The 20,667-nt window shown below is 40.5% G+C and overlaps 1 protein-coding gene across 5 annotated transcripts in view; it reads right to left on the bottom strand.

The window, feature by feature from the left end:
* Positions 1–20,667, bottom strand: part of hdac4 (histone deacetylase 4) — a 119,152-nt gene that overhangs the window by 30,477 nt on the left and 68,008 nt on the right. For all 5 annotated transcript variants that reach the window (XM_079357305.1, XM_079357306.1, XM_079357307.1 and 2 more), the window contains 10 exons: positions 18,999–19,196; positions 18,726–18,871; positions 18,435–18,585; positions 14,937–15,057; positions 13,324–13,442; positions 7,042–7,170; positions 6,568–6,674; positions 6,232–6,351; positions 5,668–5,881; positions 4,787–5,004 (listed from right to left, as the gene is read on the bottom strand). In XM_079357305.1, the coding sequence (XP_079213431.1) occupies positions 4,787–5,004; positions 5,668–5,881; positions 6,232–6,351; positions 6,568–6,674; positions 7,042–7,170; positions 13,324–13,442; positions 14,937–15,057; positions 18,435–18,585; positions 18,726–18,871; positions 18,999–19,196 (1,523 nt within the window). The remainder of the gene's footprint in view (positions 1–4,786; positions 5,005–5,667; positions 5,882–6,231; positions 6,352–6,567; positions 6,675–7,041; positions 7,171–13,323; positions 13,443–14,936; positions 15,058–18,434; positions 18,586–18,725; positions 18,872–18,998; positions 19,197–20,667) is intronic.

The raw sequence follows: 20,667 nt of genomic DNA, 5'->3' as shown, positions 1-20,667 counted from the left end.
TTTCGTAAAGGCGACGCCCTTCACATGAAACCAACATTAAAGTTACTATTGTTATTTTTTCATATTCGCTGTTGAGACAGCTAGCACATTGGGCTTACCTGTAATGAAACGTGTTTTATAAATACTCTTCTTTTCTATTCTATTGTACGTTTTAGAAAAAGTTAGAAAACAAGGAGCCAGAATCCATCAGGACTAAAAGGGAACATTTGTTTGAAAAAAGAGGGCAGAGAAGACGAAGAGGATCAAGGCGAACATCAGGGACAAAAATATTTTATAAAACGTGCTCAACATAAACAAGTGTTAATCTGGTGCATATCTGTATGAGTCCAAAAATAGCTGACTGATCTATTTAGCACAAAGTTCAATGTAAAAGACCAAAAGTTTAACCAAACAAAAGCTAACATTAGCCTGGCATCTGTATTATTGTACACATGGAGACAAACTGGAGCTGTACTCTGAACTCTAAATACTCTAGGGTATTTGTTTAGTTAAGAAGATCTCAACGAATCACAGTAATTATCTATTAAATAAAGGTTTGCCACGGTCTGACCAAGGGGAGAAAACTGTTAAAAAAACCTGAGGGAGACAGAGAGGAAGAATTGCAGAGGGGCGATTGTGGGAAATCTTGTAATGGCAGCTGTCCCTGTCGTCAAAGACTTTAACCTTGATGTGTAGGTCACGATTGGAGTGGACCACTGTTTGTGCACAGAATACAAGCACACACGCGCACGCGCACACACACACACACACACACACACACACACACACACACACACACACACACACACACACACACACACACACACACACACACACACACACACACACACACACACACACACACACACACACACACACACACGGCTGGCAAATTGCCCAGGGAACAGTCCATTGACGTCAGAGAGCGAGCTCTTGCCTCATCCCTGTCCCTCTTCTCCAAACAAACTCAAAACATTCATCCACTCTCTCTTTTTTCTCCCTCCTTCCAGCCCTCCTTTTTAACAGAGGAAATAGTTGCTGGGATGTGAACCATGAGGTGGTGGGGGGGGGGGGGGGGGAGTCTGCAACTGAAGTCTGCTGAACCAGTTGACGGATAGCGAGCAGGGGCTGGAGACGAGAGGGTGATAGTATATACTACACTTGACAATCATTGATTCTTGTCACTATTTGTTTTTGTTTTAATCACTTTAACAAAAACTTCATGTTAAGGAAGTTGATGACCTTATTGTCTAAGCTGTCTCTGGTAACTACGCTTGGAACGGTTTCAAGATTCTGTCATTCCTTTCTTTACTACCAACATTTCCAACTGTTGAAGGTAGCCGAAGGCCTGTTTTCAAATGCTGACTTCTAAACATATGAAAATGTCAACAAGGAAAGAATGAAGGGATGTGGATGATTCATTTATTACAAAGTGGTGACTGTCCTATGGTGAATAACGCAGATCAATTAAAACTTACAAACAAAGGGCACATTTGTCAAGCTGGTTTGTGACAATTTTCTTCAACTTATATTTTTTTAACCTTTGTTCAAGCTCCTGTGAGGAGTTTATTATTTTTTTTCACGGGTTCGGAAACGGACTGAAACTGATACCAATGTCTCTGATGAGCTAAAAAAGCGAACAAGAACGTCAGTGTGAGGATTGATTATTTCTGTGTTGTTTCTAATACCTTTAACTGCAGCTGCGAGGTAATTGGCGGGCAGAATGCTGCAGAAACAGCCTGTTTGTGTCGCGCTGTTAAAAGGAATCCGGATGAGACTGTTTTCACAATAAAAGACAAAATCTGCAAGACATGTGCCTTTTCTCCACAGGGGGCAAAAAACCAAGATTTCTTAAATAGGACTGACTGTTTGAAGGTAGAGGTCTCTTTAAAATAAATGGAGACCTGGGCAAGAATGACAGAAACAAATAATAACAACAATAACAAGTGAAAACTACATACTGCAGATAAAAGTAACATTGTTATTGTTAAAGATAAAACAAAGACAGCCCAGCCTCGAAACAGTTCACCAAATACAAATTCTTGCAGGGAAACTAAGTTTTGATGTATTTACATTTTATTTCATTATTTTCCTGTTCGTGTCATTTATAAATGGATTTAATTGATTTGCCTCGCCTCATGTTAAATAGCGCTCCAAATGTTTTCCACCTTAGAACTTGATTTTATTATGCAGCAATCAAATATGTTTGTTGGGGGTAGTTCATCATTTCCCATCATGCTTTGTTGTTCAAGAAGAATTAGAGAGCTAAAACAAAGCAGAGCAAAGATTAGCTTTGGACATGTCATTTACTTATATAACCCTAACGTTACAGTGTGTTAATGCAGCCTTAATGATTGAGGAGTGCAATCATTTTAGGAAAACACACAATACGTGTAAAAGAAACTTTCGCTTCAGCAGAAGATAAACTGACACATATATGAGACAGCTGCATTCGGGTGACTGACAGAACCTGTTTAGCACATGTTGCTCTTTTTACTGTAAGTGCCACAAATAGCAGCTTTAATTGGAGTTTGGCAAGTTACGGCACAAACTCTTTGGGTGTGCATCATCTGTGCCACTATGATGCAACACAACCACTAGAACTTATACTTAAATAATCACATTTTTGTGCTTTACACAGAAGGAGGTTAAACTGCCTACATGATCTGTTATCGCTTAGAGAGTTTCTCTGCCACTCTAGGTGGAATGTAAAGTAGGTAATGTATAGTAAAGACAGTCCTATTTTAAACAACACTGTGAAATGATGCTGCTCATTTAAAATAAACAACCTTTTCAAGCTTGTCAGACATTTGCAACAATCACAATCCTTTCTGTCTCTTCACAGCTTCAACATGTTAGTGATGATAAGTGAACATTTACAACTTTTCAAAAGCAGGATTGCTGCCTTTAATTAAAAAAGAGAGACTCTGCGATAATGAGACAAACTGGTGCATCAAGGTAAAAGCTCTATATGTGCCTCAAAGCAGTTATAAATGTATTCAACAAAAGACAGAGCATACTCTGAACAGGCAGAGGCAAAGCCTTACACACTTATTGTATAGGAAAACAAACCTATAGGCATTGACACCTATAGGTATTGTGAGAGGAATCAAAGCAGGAGCAGGAGGAACGCACACTAAGACAGAAGCAATGCACACAGCACACAGACAGACAGACTCAAACCTGTCCATTTTTTAAAGGACAAAGACTATGTCACACAGAACATACTCCTAAAGATGACTAATAATAATAAGCAACACCTTCAATTCATAGAAAAAGAGCAGTCATGATGCAACTTGTGAACTTTGCAGATTTCCAGGGTAATGTCAGAATGCAGGTGAGAGTCTTTTGTTGTTGGTAACACATGAGGCTTGTATCATATTTTCATACTCACTGATTCAACAACAGCTCGCAGCATGTGCTTTTAAAACAGATTGTAGGAGCTCAAAGTGGTATTAATGTGCTTTGTATATAAAGACATTAGCAACCTTTGATGCATTCCAGTGATATTTAATTACTAATTGTTTGAGAGAAGTGCCAAAGTTTTGCCCCTTGTTATCTGTGAACACTTCTTTTGCCCGTGAAATATTGGCCTTGCTGTCACTGTCTCGAAGCTACTCTCCCTTTGCCCAGATTTTATTGGATGAATTTCTTATTTGAAAGGAAATACACTTTAAGCAGGCAGCAGGCAAACATTACTTGTAATTTATAAGCAAATTTAACATGCGTGGAACCTCTGCATTTCATTTCTCCAGACTTGTGTCGTACATTGATGTATTCAGTGGCTGTTAGCCAACTACAATGTCCGCCAGAAAATAATTAATGAACATGGATTCATGCTGAGCGGTTTGCAGTATGATGTGGTACACTGAATTGAATGGGGATCCCTGTTTTATATGCAGAAATATTATTCATACAATAACTGGAGGTGTAATTGATGAATTTAACGTCCTTGATGGTTAACATTGCTTACTGCATTGTCACTTAGGCTGCAAGATGTTGGTTTTATGCATCTAAAAAGTCACGCAAAGAAAAATACTACAGTAACATTCCTTTCTTTAATATTATGTTCTAAAAATAGTCTTAGTAGTTTTGGTTGTAGCACAGTTTCTGTTTTTAATATGTGATGCAAACACATTGTTCTGATGTTGAGCAGCCTGCTAAAGAGAACCTGTTATTACACCTAAGCTTAACTTAATAAGCTGAAGTCATAAGAACAAGGAGTCACTTACAACCTGACCACACAAAGTAATGGAGCTACATCCTACAGGAATTTCAGCAACAAACGCAAACTGTACAGAGATGCACAACACACAAACAACACAAACACCCTTCTCCCTCACAACAATGACCTTATAATGCTGCAAATCCCTGCATCACCTGGTACACGCGCACACACACACTTTCACACACACTAGTAATGATGCAGTGAGTCACATTTCCTGTGTGACCATATATGGAGGCAGCTTCCTCTTGAGCACAGTTGCCAGGGTGACAGGGAGAAGTAGGCAACACGCACAAGAAAGACTTGCTAGAAGACTTGCTGATTGCAGGCTGATTCATCCAGCTTTTGGTGCAAAGACAGGATTCACAGACATTAAGCAAATCAGTGTTGTGTCGATGGACAAATACTCCTACACACATACGCACACACACACACACACACACAAATGTATTCAGCTGTGTGCGTGTATGTATACGTACAGTATGTGAGCTCCTCTAGCTCACTAAATTACGAGCAGTAAATGACACATGCACACAAACGCACCTGTACTTAAGGCACATGCACACACACACTTGGAGCTACCTTGTTGATGATGTGTTGCTGTTGCTGCTGTTGGAACTGTTGTTTGTGTTTCTCCAGGAACTGTTGGTGCTGCTGCTGAACAACCAGCTGCTGCAGGGCCTGGGCTTGCCCACACTGCTGCTGGGGCAGGGGGGCCGACTGGGTTCTTCCCAGGGGACGGTGGCCCCGCACAAGTTTGGAGACAGCAGGTGATGGAATAGGAAGGCCACCCAAACCAACTAGGGTAAGACGGCACAACGGAGAGCAATATTTACATTTTAAATAAGTTAGGCATTGATTCCTTAGTTTTTAATCTCTTTAGCACTTAAATCAAATCAACAAGGAGTCTAATACTGACCAGGGTGCATTATTCTTTAACCGAAAGAAGTTCTTCAAAAACCTAGAGATTTTAAAATGTTTGCAGATGTTTTCAGTGCTATTATACAGAAAGCCATTCAAGCAAAATCATACTGCTATCTAACCAAGATTAATTTCATAACATGCATTTATTATGTCTAATTAAGGAAATGTGGATTTCCCATGGTCCCGCTGAGAGCAGAAACACAAAGTACTCTGTATTAAAACAGCATGAAATTGCTTTTGAGATCTGCATGTCCGCGAGCATTAAATCAGACACCAGCTAATGACAGCGTGAAGTAAATGGTAAATGGACTTGAGCTTGTGTACTGTGGCACTTTCCTAATATTGTGACTACTCAAAGTGCTTTTACATCGCAGATCTACCCATTTGCACCCTGACGGCAAAGTGTCCATCAGTACTAGCTAATTCCCCACACACACTGCCGACTGGAGAAACTTTGGTTTAAGGTTCTTGGACATGTGGCTGCAGGAGTGTGGCTGTAGGATCAAACCTACATCCTGACTCAACCACTGCATACTGACCCATTGGATTGTGGCCCTGCTCCAGCAGCACCATGTGTTGGAGGAGTGGGTTGTGACTAGCCGTGCCCCCTCCTGCCCCCTCCCTATCCAGAGCTGCGGATGCCAAGTAGGGGGGCAGGTGGGCAGTGGGCAGGAACGGACTGGTCAGAGGAATGCCCTGCTGTAACGCAGACAATGCCAGGCGACCCTCGCCATCTTGGTGCCCTGAGACCAACTAGGAGAAGAAAACAAGATATTAAGACAAAAAGAAAGAAAAATAAGACAAAATGGCAGCTAGACGAAAGAGAGGATAAAAAGAGAAGTTAAAACAATTCACCAGACCTTTTTCTTTTCTTTTGTTTTAAGTTAAAATCCTGGATCTTAAGATAAATACTCTGCAATTGTAGTATGTAATAGAGCTTTATCACTCTACAGAAAACAAACCAACCAATACTGATCATGTATTCCTTTAGACTTTCACTACATTTTGAACATTTCACTTGCATTTCTCAAACAGAACATTTTTTGATGTGATTATTGATGCTATGCCATATCATTGGAATAAAATGGATTGAGTGTACTCACAGTGCTAGCAGGGCCTGTGGCTGGCAGTCCCAGGGTGATGTTGGGCAGAGAAGGGGAGGTGTAGAGTGAGAGATGGCTGAGGGAGCCTTCCCTTGCAGCCAACCTGTGAAGCAGCGACGCCTGAAAACACAAACCAGAGCAGTTGTACAGTAAACACTGACTGAGTTCAGACACAAAGCAGAAACAGAGACACACAGAAAACACATCACAATTAAAATGCAGTGAATAGACATTTCCAATATCCTTCTGAAGTACCCTGGTAATCTGCTTGATAGACACATGTGCTTGTTCATATCCTGTCATACACATGCTGACACTCGCTCTAATGTTGGTTACCTCTCCTGGGCTGCTGGAGATGGTGATTCCATTCTCACAGGGGATGTTACTGGAGCTGTTGTTTGGGGAGCTGGGACCTGAGCCCGGTGCACTGTTGCATGCTGACTCTATAACACGCACAACACAGAAATAAGATTTTAATTAGAACACAGTGTCCTGGGCCAATCAACTTTCTGAAATGAAATATGACTCTGTAAGCCTTGTCCTCGTTCCGTTATAATCCTTCTCCAGTAAATCTCCACCGCAGTAAATGGATGAGACTTTGTTTGGATTCAAACCCTTCCTTAAGTCGATGATGACAGCATTTTACTACCTATTTGACTTTTTAAAATATATTAAACATCAAAAATAATGTAGCGTTACGAATTTCCTTCTTTGGGACTTAAAATATTGGAAACAACAAATATATTAAAACACTTCTGACTTGTCTACCATACTTAAAAACACAAGAAATCCAGTGACAAGGGTGCTCACCAGCCACATCTAAGGAACGCTTCTTGGCAGTAGTGATGGGACCGTCTTTTCTCCGGAGCAGAGGGCTGCTCCGGCGCTCTGTCACCTTTTGCTTTAGGCGGGAACGTAGCTTCAGGTTGGGCTCAGAGGCTGAAGAGGCAGAGAGAGAAACAGGAACATGATGGAAGATGAACAAAAAAGTTGATGAAGTTTCACACATGGCCCAGAACACATGTAAACAACTATGGTAGCTTAGATGTAGAAATTAAAAAATATATATATATAAAAATAAAAGGGCTGTCATTTTTTTTTTTTTTTTTTTTTACTTCAAATGAAGCTTATCTGAGCCCATTTAACAAATATCCAGCAGATAAAGCAAAACAAATGGCAAAGTTAATACATGTGATTTCCTAATGGGCCACCCTTTAAACACATGTGAACGTGTTATACTGTACACAAACTTAGCCACATTACTTTGATAATAACAGATTCTATCTGATCTGTCAGCTTTCTAGTAGATTGCTGAGCCGCACAAGTGGGAGCTTGTTCACGGACATGTAGTGGGGCTAATGAGCTTGTCCCTATAGGCTACACTGTATGTGTTGGCCGACAGATCGAGGAGCTGAGGTTTGCCATCGCTGTGTGACAGTGGGAAGCGCTGCAGCGAACGGTGAAGCGGCCAACTGGCAGCTTTCTTGACCTTGTGCTTAATGATGCTGCCTCCACCACACTACTAATTATTAGCAGACACTTTCATTTGCAACAAAAAACAAGCCAGCTTGCTGTCATGTGTGTACATGTGAGTTTGATGTAGATATGTTGTATTGTTTCTCACCGTAGGGCTCTGCTTTGACATACATGCTCCCGTATTGGATTTGCAAAGCTGACAAAGCTCTTGACAACGAGCGGGGTGAAGAGGCGAGCATTCAATGTGTTCTAGGAATCTCATCAGGTCAGGGATAGGACCTGACCTTCTCTGGCCCATCATGCTTTGGTGTCTCATTGCCAGACACAGGCAGCTTTATTCCCTCCTCCACTCGCTTCCTTCCGTTCAATTACTGAGCTGGATGTTTGACCAATGGTTGACCCTTTGCTCATACCACGACCTACTAAACAGACCATGCTAGCTTCTTAAGCCTCAGCGACTATTTCCACTTTGTGTACTGAAGGACTTTATTGTAAGAAGTGTTCTTCGTAAAATAAGAATAAACTTAGAATATAATGGACGTATTCATAAGACATTGCAGCCTGACATTTCCTCTTTCGTTTCACCTCCTGAATGAGAAATACAAAGTGAATAATGACTATTCATATCGCTGGTCTGTTGTCTCTCCCTTAAATGTACAACTTTTATGGATATTGTAGATTGACAGGAAGATTGCTGAGCTGTAAATGTTCACTCATTTGATTATCAAAGCGACATAGGTTGATTTGGTTTATGGGTTATATTTTGTGTCTCTTGTTTGTTTTTTAATGCATTGTGAGGCTTTTTTTCCTTTGTTTTGTGTAATTTGGAGGAAAAAATAGAAATACTGGATCTTTCAATCTTGTATGCTGCATTATAAACTTCCACCAATAAAGACCACATAAAAGAGAATGTCAATACAAAACCACAGGGCTTTGCTTCCTTTAGCCTTGACTGCAAATCATTGTGATACTTTACTGCACATACCTACTGATCCTGTCTTTATGTCTGAGCACTTCAAATGCAATTTCAACAATAATCATAATAATATGGGAAACATGCTGCTTATCTGAAACTTAATTATTTAAAAAGGAGCTTCTTCTAAATGGAGGGCACTGCTTCAAAGTGTACGTAAAGAAGATGGGATGGATGGGTCAGGATAAGAAATGCATTAGCTGAATATGAGAAGACAGGAAGACAATGAAGGCCTTTTTGAGAAGGAACAAAAGCCATTCAAGTTCTATTTGAGTCCATTGCACTGGGGAGTATAATAGTTCTATTGAGGCAATTAGTGACAAAAAAAAAAAGTATCATTAAATTATAGCACTTCTGTGTCTCCAGTGTATTAATGACTGAGTGATGAAGAACAGAATGAAACGGAGATTGTTTATGTCCTGACCTGCTAACTTGTGGCAAGTCTTCCTGAAAATGACCTGCTGTGATCACGTATCAGTTCAGACTTCACACAAAGTTTCACTTGCGGGCTGGCAAGAACAATCCTGGACAAGGTTGTGGTGAAAAATGGGATATTTTCAGGAGTTTTGTGAGTGTGTAAAAGCACCACTTGATTGATTGCACCTCAATCCTCCTTTAGTTAAACCAATCACTTTGCTTGTGATAGGAACAGTTAATAAAGCAGAGAACTGGCTGATGTTAAATGACATACCAACAATGGTCAACAATGTTAAAATAGTTAACGTCAAGTTTGAAAAGACTTATTTCTTGCCGTGCATGCTTTGTTAAGATTTAAAAACATTTTTAAGTGTCACAGGAAACATTCCACTTTTTTTTCATGATGTATGAGAGTGGGCTGCAGCCTTTGGACTAATCTGATGGGTTGCATGTGGAGGAGAGACAAGGCACACAGTGATGGAATGAAGGAGGGGGCGGTCAAGGTTGTTTTTGCGGCATCCTCAGTCATTACGAAATGGACAGATCAACAGCTCAAAGGAGAAGATGGCAGGATGAACAGAAGGTTACATCGAGGCGAGGAGAACAGGGTAGGAGACGGAGAAGGCGGCTGAAGTAGGAGTGTGTGTTTGTGGGCACAGGCCACCACGGGGGTGTTCACCTCCGGACGCAGTGACTTTGAAGGGTGTTAATGCCGACTGGGCAAAAGCACACCAGTGTGCACACGTGCGAACACACTCACTGCAGAGGGCCCAGACTGGCTTAACTGCTGAGGCTGGCATTTCACTAGAGCCCTCTCTCCCTCCTTCACCTCAAACCATCCCCTCCTCGCTCTCTCTTTCTCTTATTATTGCACATTCTGCTTTGCTTTAAACAGCAATGTCCTCCTTTTGCATGTCGCTGTGGCACCAAAACAAATCAGAGTTTTTCTTTAATACTTTGTGATCAATTTTTAAGCTTAATTCATGGCAGATGAAGAAAGTGACCTGGGTCTTTACAAGTCACAGTCCTGTAATAATAAAAGCAACATTAAAAAAAGACATTTCCACATAAACCCTGAGGGGCTGGAAAAGCTTTTAAACAATGAAGTGAAAACCCCCCACAAGACCCTAAATCAACGCTGTTGTGATCCTCTCACACACTTCAAAGAAGCCACTAGAAGCGTAGAATGGTCCTCACATATTCTGATATATCAATATCATATTAAACGTCTTTTAAGCGGGGCTTAATCTCGCTCCAGGTGGTGGAGGAGGAGGAGGAGGAAACTGGTTCTCTGATACAAAACATATTGATCAGTATCATCTGTGCTGGCTGATGGGTGTCCTGAGCTCCCTGCTGGAGGGATGCCGGACCGCTCTTTCTGAGTAAGCGCAAAGACGGAGGAAGATTTACGGAAATGGACAGAGTAGTTTTCTGAAACACATCAGGGAAGCTTCCCAGAAATATCACATCTGATAATACATTAGAGTGGCAGGTTGGAAGGACACACTGTGAGATGGTAAGAGACACACTTGTCTCATTAACATATTTAGATGTCAGAGCAAATAAAAGAAATCCTCCTCTCAAGTCACTCTCTTTTCTGCGAGGTTATTGATAAAGCATGGTGTTTTAAAGCATTCTACATCTATTTCCTAATAGCACTATACCAGAAATAACTAAGTAAGGAAAATCAGGAATACACCTTAGTAGGATATTTTTCCATGTAAAATTACAATTCAACAAAAATCCTACAGTGTGCCTTGGATCATGCTTTTTAAGGACAGCTGTGGATTGAATTTTTTTGTAATGACCCGCGCACACAAGATGAATTATAAAATCATTTTAAAGTACTGATTACCATTTTTCTAATAATTGACTTTCAGCTTTTCATACACGTAGTTGTTTAAGAAATGGAATAATTCTAAGTATTTAATAGGGCTGCACAAAAAAAAATAAAAAATCAAAGCAGGGCCAAATGGAGACAACCATAGAAGGAGCCGAGTGTGAGTGTTTTTGACATTAATGTGCATCCCCAGACACTGTCCTCTTAGCAGAATATGAGGACTAAAATGTAACGCAAGAACAAAGAAGTGCTATGCTGTATGTGGAAAGTGTGTAGGATTTCAATGTTCATAGAGAGCAGAATGAGAAAGTAGGTGTATGTGCTAGTCATTGAAAGAGAGGTCAGAACGACAAGTCTGAGACTGTCATGAAGGCCCGACAGACTTCCTGCCGCACCATTCAAAGTGACCCTCTGTGTTCTCAGAGTCATTATCACAAAGTTTCTCAGACTTGGACAATGAGCCCCTGTTGTTATAAACTGTGAGCTTGGTCTGGGAAGACAGAAAAAGAATTATTTTGGTACATTTATAATTTACACACATACATTACTGAAATGGGTCATAACAGGCAAAAACGTCAGTCTGACGCCCTCCAGTCGTCAGAGCTGCGCACAACTGAGGAGACGACTGTCACTCACTTCCTTCAGAGAACAGTTGATCTCCCTGTCTGACAGTCTGATCTGATCTCTGCCTGTTCGCTGTTGACACAAGAGCTCCTCAGCAGGCCTGCCTTGTGTGTGCACATCAGTGTTTCCTCTGGCTCTCCTCAATAGCAGGCGGACAAAAACTGTCATCAAATGTCAAACTCAATAGTTCTTGAAATGTTCTTTAAATATGTTCAAGGATGTGTCCATGCTATAGCGCCTGTACTTTTTGTGAGTATGAAATGTGAAGCTGTAAGTTGCAAACATTTCTCAGCCCAACTGGCACACCAAGAAATATCTGAATTACATTTGAGTGTCTGTGAAAGTTGAAACTGGTTGTCTGAGGTTGTTTGCCAGGATAAATCGTTCCTGCCTCCAGCTCACAGCAGGTGGGCAGGAGTGCACAGTACACAGAGCTCGGTCTCCAGCTGTGAAAGCAGGCAGCGATACTGCCAAAGCAGCTGCTGACACTAAGTGAACAATCACAGCTTAGATGGACTCGACATGGACAGAAGGATGGAAAAAAAGCAGTCGAATGCAGCCAAACGGCAGGAACTGTGATTTTTCTAAGCTTTCTAGGTTGCTTCTCAGAGCAGATGAGAGTTGTTTGCTTTAAGTGCGTAATCTATGACATCTATAAAGGACAATTACTGCATGAAGTGGTTAATGTCTGTAAGAATTGGCCTCCAACGGGAGAATAGGCAACTACTTTTTTTTTCAAACGCACATTATGATAGTGATGCGAGAGGCTTAAATTAAGTAAGAAAGTAATTTCAGGCTTCAAATGATGCTAATTTCACTAACTGATACTCCTCGAAATCACGAGAAATTGACTTTCTACACTATACACTTGCTCAACATCAAACTCATTTAAAGCTATTTCAATATAGCAGACAGATTCCCCGTTTCATCAACTATGGGTATGAGGCAAACTCCAATCCTCTAAATCCATTGATTTGAGGTGGTCCAAAAATCACAGAGAATTTCTTTTATTGGATGTTTGAGGTCTAGGCTTATATAAATAAAGACTCAATGACAAGAACATTGTCAACAAGCAATAGCGAGCTCTTCAAGCAACAGCAAACAGGAAGTACAACACCGATTAGATCTTTAGCAAAGAGGGGACTCAGGGTATCTGCAGAAGTTGTGTTCTTGTAAAGATTACAAAAACAGGATATCAAATGTAAGTAGTAAGCTCAAAAGTTCCTGTTTTTAGAATTTAAGAAAAAAACAAACAAACACATCGCTCGCTTTTGTCTTATATTTCTGGTTTAAACTTCCCTAAGCAAACAGCCAGATGACGTAAGCTATATTTACACCACAGATGTGACAGCTCTATTAATATTCTGACTAAACATCGGCATAGAGCTAAGAGAGCTAACACACACATTCCCTAAATGACTGTTCCTTCCAGATTTATTCAGATTTTTTGGTTTTTAATTGAGAGTAGTTCCACTCTCCATCCATCTGCTCTCATTTGCATAATAACAGTTAAAAAAAAAAACGACAGGCTTTAAATAACCTTTGAAATCTCAGTTTTAATATATTTTAGGGGCTCCTTCTAATCCTCCAGTGGCTGACTCTCGGTTCATGTGCCAGATTTGGAAACCCCATGAGCCACTTCAGTTGCTAATGCAGGGAAAAGGAAGACTAGGGCTCCCTTCAAGACATGAAAGGGTTGACTTCTAAGGTGGAAGGATGAGGACTTTAAAAAGTAACAGTTCCTCAGCAAAAATCTTTTTACCTGTTTTCCGAAGAGGAAAGTCGTCTTTTGAGTCATATTGGCCCAGCATTGGATGGTTGTACGCAGACAAAGCTGTTTGAGGAGGAGAGCTCTGGTCCAAAGAACTGTGCTGGGTTTTTCTGCAAAGAATAGGGATCAATAGTCACTGAAAGAATATTAATCTCAAGTCAGTTTGGGCTCAATGAGCTTCCTTCCCTACATACTTTTAATAGACACAAGTGCAGACAGAAAAGGTTTGAAGATTAAGAACACTTCCAGCGCCCATCCCAAGGTCATAACTGAAAGACGGAGAAAGTGTACAACAGTGTGGATAGAATGAAGAAAGAGAATTCGGATATAGACACAATATCTGACAGCCTCCTCTGCTTGTCTTTAATACACCATGACAGCAAAGAAGCTGAGGTCTGTTCCCTCCTTAACGTGGGTAAAGAAGGCACAGACAGAGATGGAGAAGCTGCGAGACACAGAATCAATGAAGGAATAAGACCAAAGGAGGGAAAAATAAGTATTGAAGATCTGAGGAGAAAGCAAACAGGTGGAAGAGGTTTTTTTAATGGAAGAGTGATGGTAATGATGCTGATAGAGAACCATTGTTTCCTCTCTGTTTGGATTCTTCTTTCATCTCAAGCTTTGGCAGAAATATTTGGCTGCTTTAAGCCTCTTCAAATATTTAAAGCGCAGGAGGGATGCCATTGTTTTTTTTCCTTCCTCTGCCCACTTCAAACACATCACACACACACACACACACACACACACACACACACACACACACACACACACACACACACAGACACACACACACACACACACACACACACACACACACACACACACACACACACACACACACACACACACACACACACCTCAAAGACAACCAGCTGTCAATCAAAGACTACAAACATTGACTAAAAATGCTTCATTCCTTCAACATTTTCTCTTTAGTTTCCCTCAGAGGAAACTGGTGAGGACTTCCACAGAGGCTGACGTCTTAACTCTAGCAGAGACAACCAAACAGCAAGAGCTAAAAATGACACGTTTTCAACTTCCCGTCACTTGTCCTTTAAGAATAACATGCTCCATGTCTGTTTAGGTAAGAGGCAACAATGAAAAGGTTGATGAATATACACAACACACAAGCTAATATGTGATAGTTAAGAAATGAGCTACAGTAAATCCTTTCCAGTTGCCCCAACAAGTTAAAGGTATTAATTGAGGTTCCTTAAAGGATAGCTTAAAAAATGCAGGATGCTGTCTGCTTTATTTCTAAGGCAGTTTTTTTAAAAGATTGTATAAAGATGTAAATGTTCTTTAACACACCATGAACATGTCATACTCTTTTACCTTGATATAGAAATGATTCATAATTTAAAGCAGTTAAGGGAGCAAAACATGTGAGTGGAATGTGTACTGCAGGAAAGCCCTGCTCTCACTGTGCTTGTCCCATTCTTCCTAATCACATACATCCTATTTGAACTGAAACATTATTTCTCACAAAGAAGATGCAAGTTCATGTACTTTCTTTTTTAACATGGTAGAAAACCCTCATTGGTGTTCAAACGGTCACATCCCAAGCAGTAGGTTGTTCTGTCGTGGTGGGCTGAGACACTCACCCATACCAGTAGCGTGGGTCGCTGGGCAGACAGTGGTTTAGATTTCGATGAGCCAGCGCTTTCTTCTTGTTCAGGACAAACTCCTGCAGTCGCATCTTAACCTCTGTGCTGGCGACGGCACCTGACAGAAACAGAGACACACAGGCAGGTCAGAAAAAAAGGTTGTATATTATTCCATGTAACTGTCACCTGTTTAAAACACTTCACATTAAAACCCGCTCTTCATAAAAATGTCAGTGCTTTAGTTTCTCGACTGTACTACCTGACAAATCGTCATCCATTTCTTTTGTTAGATAATGATTTTTTTCCCCCTAAAGGCAGAGCGCACATTTCACCTCAGAGTTGCACTAAATTTCCCCAGAGACAGAAGCAGAGCTATTTGACTCTCATCTTTAGCGAGTGTTTCTCTCATATCAGCGTCTTCCGAATCAGCGCCCTGATCACCCAGGGAGAGAGAGAGAGAGAGAGAGAGACAGGGATTGGTGGCTGGGTGAGAGGGAAAAAAAGGGTTTTAAAGATGCACAGGGAAAAAAAACCCATCTGAGGTGTGTTTTTTGAAAATGTGACTGAACAGGTAATGTGTCAAGTATGAGAAACAAAGTGATAAGAACAGTATGAGAAAGTGAAACGAGCTAATATGTGCTCTCTAAATCATGCTGCAACTGGAATTGCTGACATCCCAATATGTCTGCTTTGCTACTGGAGCAAATTGGCTTTTATGAGCCTGCCTTCCATGCAATTTATAGCTATGCTTTAACAAAGCTTCTTCTGTTTACGACGACCCAATGGACTTTCCGCAGACGTCAAACTGTAAGCTCATGTTGCCCAGCAGATGACTTTTGAGGAATGAGATTTAATGAGTATAAAACCATGATTTCCAATGTGTGTCCATCATCAACCAAAAGAATTTGGGCTGAAAAACCACGTTGTTGTTAAAATAGCTAACGTCAACAATGGAATAAATAGAAAGTACATTGTGCAATTTCACCTGATAAACTAAACAAGGTTAGCCAACTCCTTCATGCTGTCTGTTTTACACCCATAAATACAATTACATCAACAAAAAGTTGCAGTATGAGAAAGTGAAACGAGCTAAACGAGCAATGGCAATACTCATTTTACTCATGCTACTTTTTTAAACCACAACTGAACAGTTCACCTGTGTCAAAGCTCATGTCAGCAATTAACAAGATGTGAAAAGATGTCAGTCCCAGCAAAGATTATTTTCAATGAATCTGAGTGACCCCCCAGACATGAATATGTAAGAAAGACTTTAGTTTTGACAATCTGCTGTCAGTGATGGTTACTTACACACAGAAGAAATAGGCTGGAATACAATGTTAGATTTAAAAAGCACAAAGTAAAAAAAAAACATATAAAGTCGACTTCAAGGGAAATATTACCACTCCAACTTTAAGCTCTGAGTCTACATTAGTTTCCACATTGACATCCTATCAGTCCGTTACTTTCCTTAAGTTGTGCATAGATCATTGTCCATTACAATAAGGGATGAACACCAACATTTAAAGCACACCTTTGTGCCACATAATGTTTATAAATATATAGTTTGAAATGCACTTGATGAAAAGCACACTTACAACCTACCTGATTTTCTGATATATTGGTGAGTATGTTATCTTGAAGGTACAACACAATTGGCCAAAGCAAAAATCCCACATGGACCAGTAGATTTAAAAGGGTCTTTCAAACTACTGCGAGGAACTTTTGGTTTGTGTCTATTTTGGCTCTCCCAGCGGAAAAAGTCCCTTTGTCCTATCATGGGGGTGTTGTGTTTTCTGATGAAAAGTGTCATTCTGCTTACTTTTAACAGTCAGCTGCATCACTCACAGATACTCTTTGCCATGAAATAACATTCACAAAAGCTGACTCTGCAATAAGCTGTAACACCAATTATCTGACACCGATGCAACCATAGTGGTGATACATTTTACAACATTTGTATACAGATGTGATCCATCTTGTTGCTAATGGTCCGGTTTGCTTTGGTAGGTAATGTAGAGTCAGAATGTTTTTCAGTCTGTTTCATAAGCAGCTAAAAACTCCTCACAGGCCTTTTAAGAGGAAAAAAATGTGTTTAAGTGGAAGGAGACTGTGAGTTCATTGCTGGCATTTAACTTCTCCAACAAAATGACACATTGAATCAAGACCACGTTAAAAAAAGGGCCATGTTTTCCAGTAGAACATCCCCCCCCCTTATAGCCTTAGTCCTTGAGATCGAGGTATAAGGTCAGGCTGTTCTGACTGATGGGTCACAACAATGGGTGCTGTGACAGAGGGTCTGCAGGGGCCACGTCTCTCTGACACCAGCTGAAATAATGAGGCTCAACAGATTGTTGGGGACAGTTGTGACAGATGTTGGCAGCACAGAAGGGGATGTGAGGTGAAGCGATGTGAGGTCAAACCTGACAGCTCACTTAGAGCCAGTTTACGTCACCCTTGAAATGCCGACCCAATCCTGTTTAGAGATTACAACTGATCATTCAATTTGCTCCGGAGGGTATACTAATGTGCTTTTTGCAAATCACTACGATTTCATTGCATCTTTCAAAAATAGTTAGATGTGATTTAAAATGATGCCATTACATTATTGTCAGGTATTGAATTGTGTGTTTTGTGTAACAAACATCCCATCCTGTATTTATTTTTACATAACACTGAAAAATTAATCACTCAAAAAGCTGAGCCTTGATGATGTCTTTGAATTCCCATATGTACCATTAGCCTACAAGATTACTGTCCATAATCTTTTTTTAAATTGATGTAAATTAAAAACCACAGAACCTGGAGCTTTAAGAATTCCCTTACCAATAGAAAACTAAGGCCTCTATCTTTTTGGACGTTCATACATGACGTCAATATGTTATATTATGTATAAAGTCAGACCAGATGAGGAGGGGGCAGGGGATCAGCCACTAATTTGGATGCAGGAAATTGGTGCAGCATAATAGTGTTCAAACATCTGACTCCATGGGATTGCATGACAGCGTCTACTTCATCTTAAAATGCAATGACATCACTAAGCGTCTTTTTGAAATGAAATGAAATTAACTCAACTTCATTTATATAGAATTTTACACACAATCCCCTTGATCCCAAGTCATGCTGAATAATGAACATAAATGTGATCATGTAAAAATAGGTCACATTATGTATAGCATTTGGGGACGCCGGTAGCCTAATGGTCAGTGATGGGCCACATGATCAGAGGCTGTAGTTCTGGAGTTCAAATTCGACCCCTCTTTCCTGCATCTCAACCCCCACACTTGTTTCTCGATTTGAATAAGATAATTACAGGTTTTAGTGATCTAGTGGCATTTTATGATACCCCAAGAAATTAAATATAAAAATAATTAGTGGAGGCACTTGATGATTTTTTTTTTTTATTTACAGCTCCTCATCATCATCATCATAGTACTGCAGGTTTTGGTTATTTCCTCAAAAAAAGAAAAAAAAAGTGCAGTAGCAATGTCTACTCACTTTCCTGTCCCCTGTCCTTGTTTTTCAGCTGTTGAAGTTTGAATTCCCGCTGCTGCTTCTCCAGTTCCTGCTCATGATGCTGCTGCTCCATCTTCCTCTGGTGCTCCAACAGCTCCTGTTGGTGTTTGAGCGCCAGTAAATCCTGTTGGTGCTGGTTGACATAGAGAAAAGCAATACAATGTTTTCACAATATGCATCAAAGGGTTAGTTTTACATATTGATGATCTGTATTATGTATGTAAGTCCTAAAGATCTGGTGAGGAGAGGAGAGGACAGGAGAGCAAAGCTCACCTGGATATGTTCCTGCAGCTGGACTTCGTGTTGTCTGGACAGCTGTTCATGCTGCCTCTGAAACTCAGCGATCAGGATCTGCCTCTGGAGCTGTTGCTTGTGTTTGAGAACCACCAGCTCCTGCTGCAGCTTCTGCTGCTGGTGGTCTAAATGACATTTATATGACTTTGTCATAAACAATGACGCACATTTCACATTCATTTACAGTATATGGCTTCTGGCTTCTAATCCCAATGCATGACAATTTCATTTCATGACTATCTGAAAACTTACTTATGACTGGCCCGCGGCCTGGCTCTGAGGATGCGTTACAAGGTGTGGAGGTGGGAGGTGTAGGATGGGGTTGGGGAACCAGGCCAAAAGGCGGCTGCTGGTGGTGGTGATGGTGGTCAACTACGCTCAGGTCCATGGGAAGGATAGTTGTGGTTGTTGGGGGCACCTGCATGGGCAGTGCTGCCGAGCTCACGTCCACTGAAGGAGGACAGGGCCAGTGATGGAGCGGGGAGAGAGAGAGGAGGGATAGGATAGAAGAGAGGAGGAAACAAAAACATAAAGAGTTTGTTTAGGACGTAAGTATTTACAGTGGAGACTTCAAGAACCAAATATCAAATAACAGGCAAAACATTCACTGCAAAAGGAAGCACACACAAACTCCATCAGCTGAAACCATGAACATGCACATCTTATTTATTCTGCAAATCATTTTGTATAATGAATGTATAACTTCTGCTCTGTCAAAGATGGAACAAACTGTGCCTCTATGAATAACTGATTTCTAAGATCCCAAAAGCCAAACCCTCTGTGAGGGATTGGAAACAAAAATTCGATGGAAAAATTTGGAATTCAAACTCCATTGTTGAGCTGAACATCATTAAACCTGCTAAAAAAATGTAGGGCTTTTTATTGATTAAAAAACACACAAACTCAAAACAATTAACTCCTTCATTTTCACAGGTGTTATATAATATTGGTATTTCAAGGACATACTTATTTAATTTCCTTTGATAAAAATGTAAATGCCCTTTCTCTGGTCGAAATGAGACACGTACTGTAACTATTCAGAGTTAGGTTGGTAAACAAGGGACTTGAGCTTTTTTTTATAGTTGAACCCTGTATGGGATATGGCAAAACACTTATATATGAATATACAAAATATAAATGTGTGTATAATTTTAAGGCCCAGTGACATTTTCTGCCTGATGACTTCAAGCATAAAGATGGTCTCTTAAACTGTTTACACACAAGAAATAGCCTGTGCATAGTACTTTACACAGTTTCTGTACACAAATATGAAGATAGAAAAGCACCCCCACACACACACACACACACACACACACACACACACACACACACACGCACGCACAAGCGGGTAGAATGATGAAACATGGCAGTGGAGAGCAAAAACAATCCCCTGAAACATGAGTTTTGCAGCAGGGATTTGCTGACACGCATAAAGACTTACCGTGTGTGTGTGTGTGTGTGTGTGTGTGTGTGTGTGTGTGTGTGTGTGTGTGTGTGTTTTCACTGTGACTGTCTCTATAGAAGAACAGTAACACTACGTTTTGCTTATTGTTAGTGTACTGAACACTACCACAGTCAAGTAGTGTCTGATGATGAACGGGAGGGATTTGCAAAGTCAACACAGATGTGAGAAAAATACATACACATATGAGCACTGAAATCTAAAAAACAATACACAACAGTTTATGTGACACTTCAATGATATCCTGTATTGTGTAAAATGTATTCTGCTTCATCTGATAATCCTGAGAAGTGGAGGCCTGTAGTGCAGTTGTAGCATGGACACTAAGTGCAAACACAGGAAAAGTAATATCCTGACCTCAGCATGGTTGACATGCAAAAACCAGAGTATTAGTGAAATCAGATTATTTCTCCAAAACAAGCAAACAACACAGCAGCTTATCCACAAAGTGCAGTAGAA

Source organism: Symphodus melops (genome assembly GCF_947650265.1).
Source record: "Symphodus melops genome assembly, chromosome: 12".
In the NCBI taxonomy this organism is placed as follows: Eukaryota; Metazoa; Chordata; class Actinopteri; order Labriformes; family Labridae; genus Symphodus; species Symphodus melops.
Note: the sequence above shows the minus strand (reverse complement) of the source record. Positions and strands in the feature narration are given on the sequence as shown.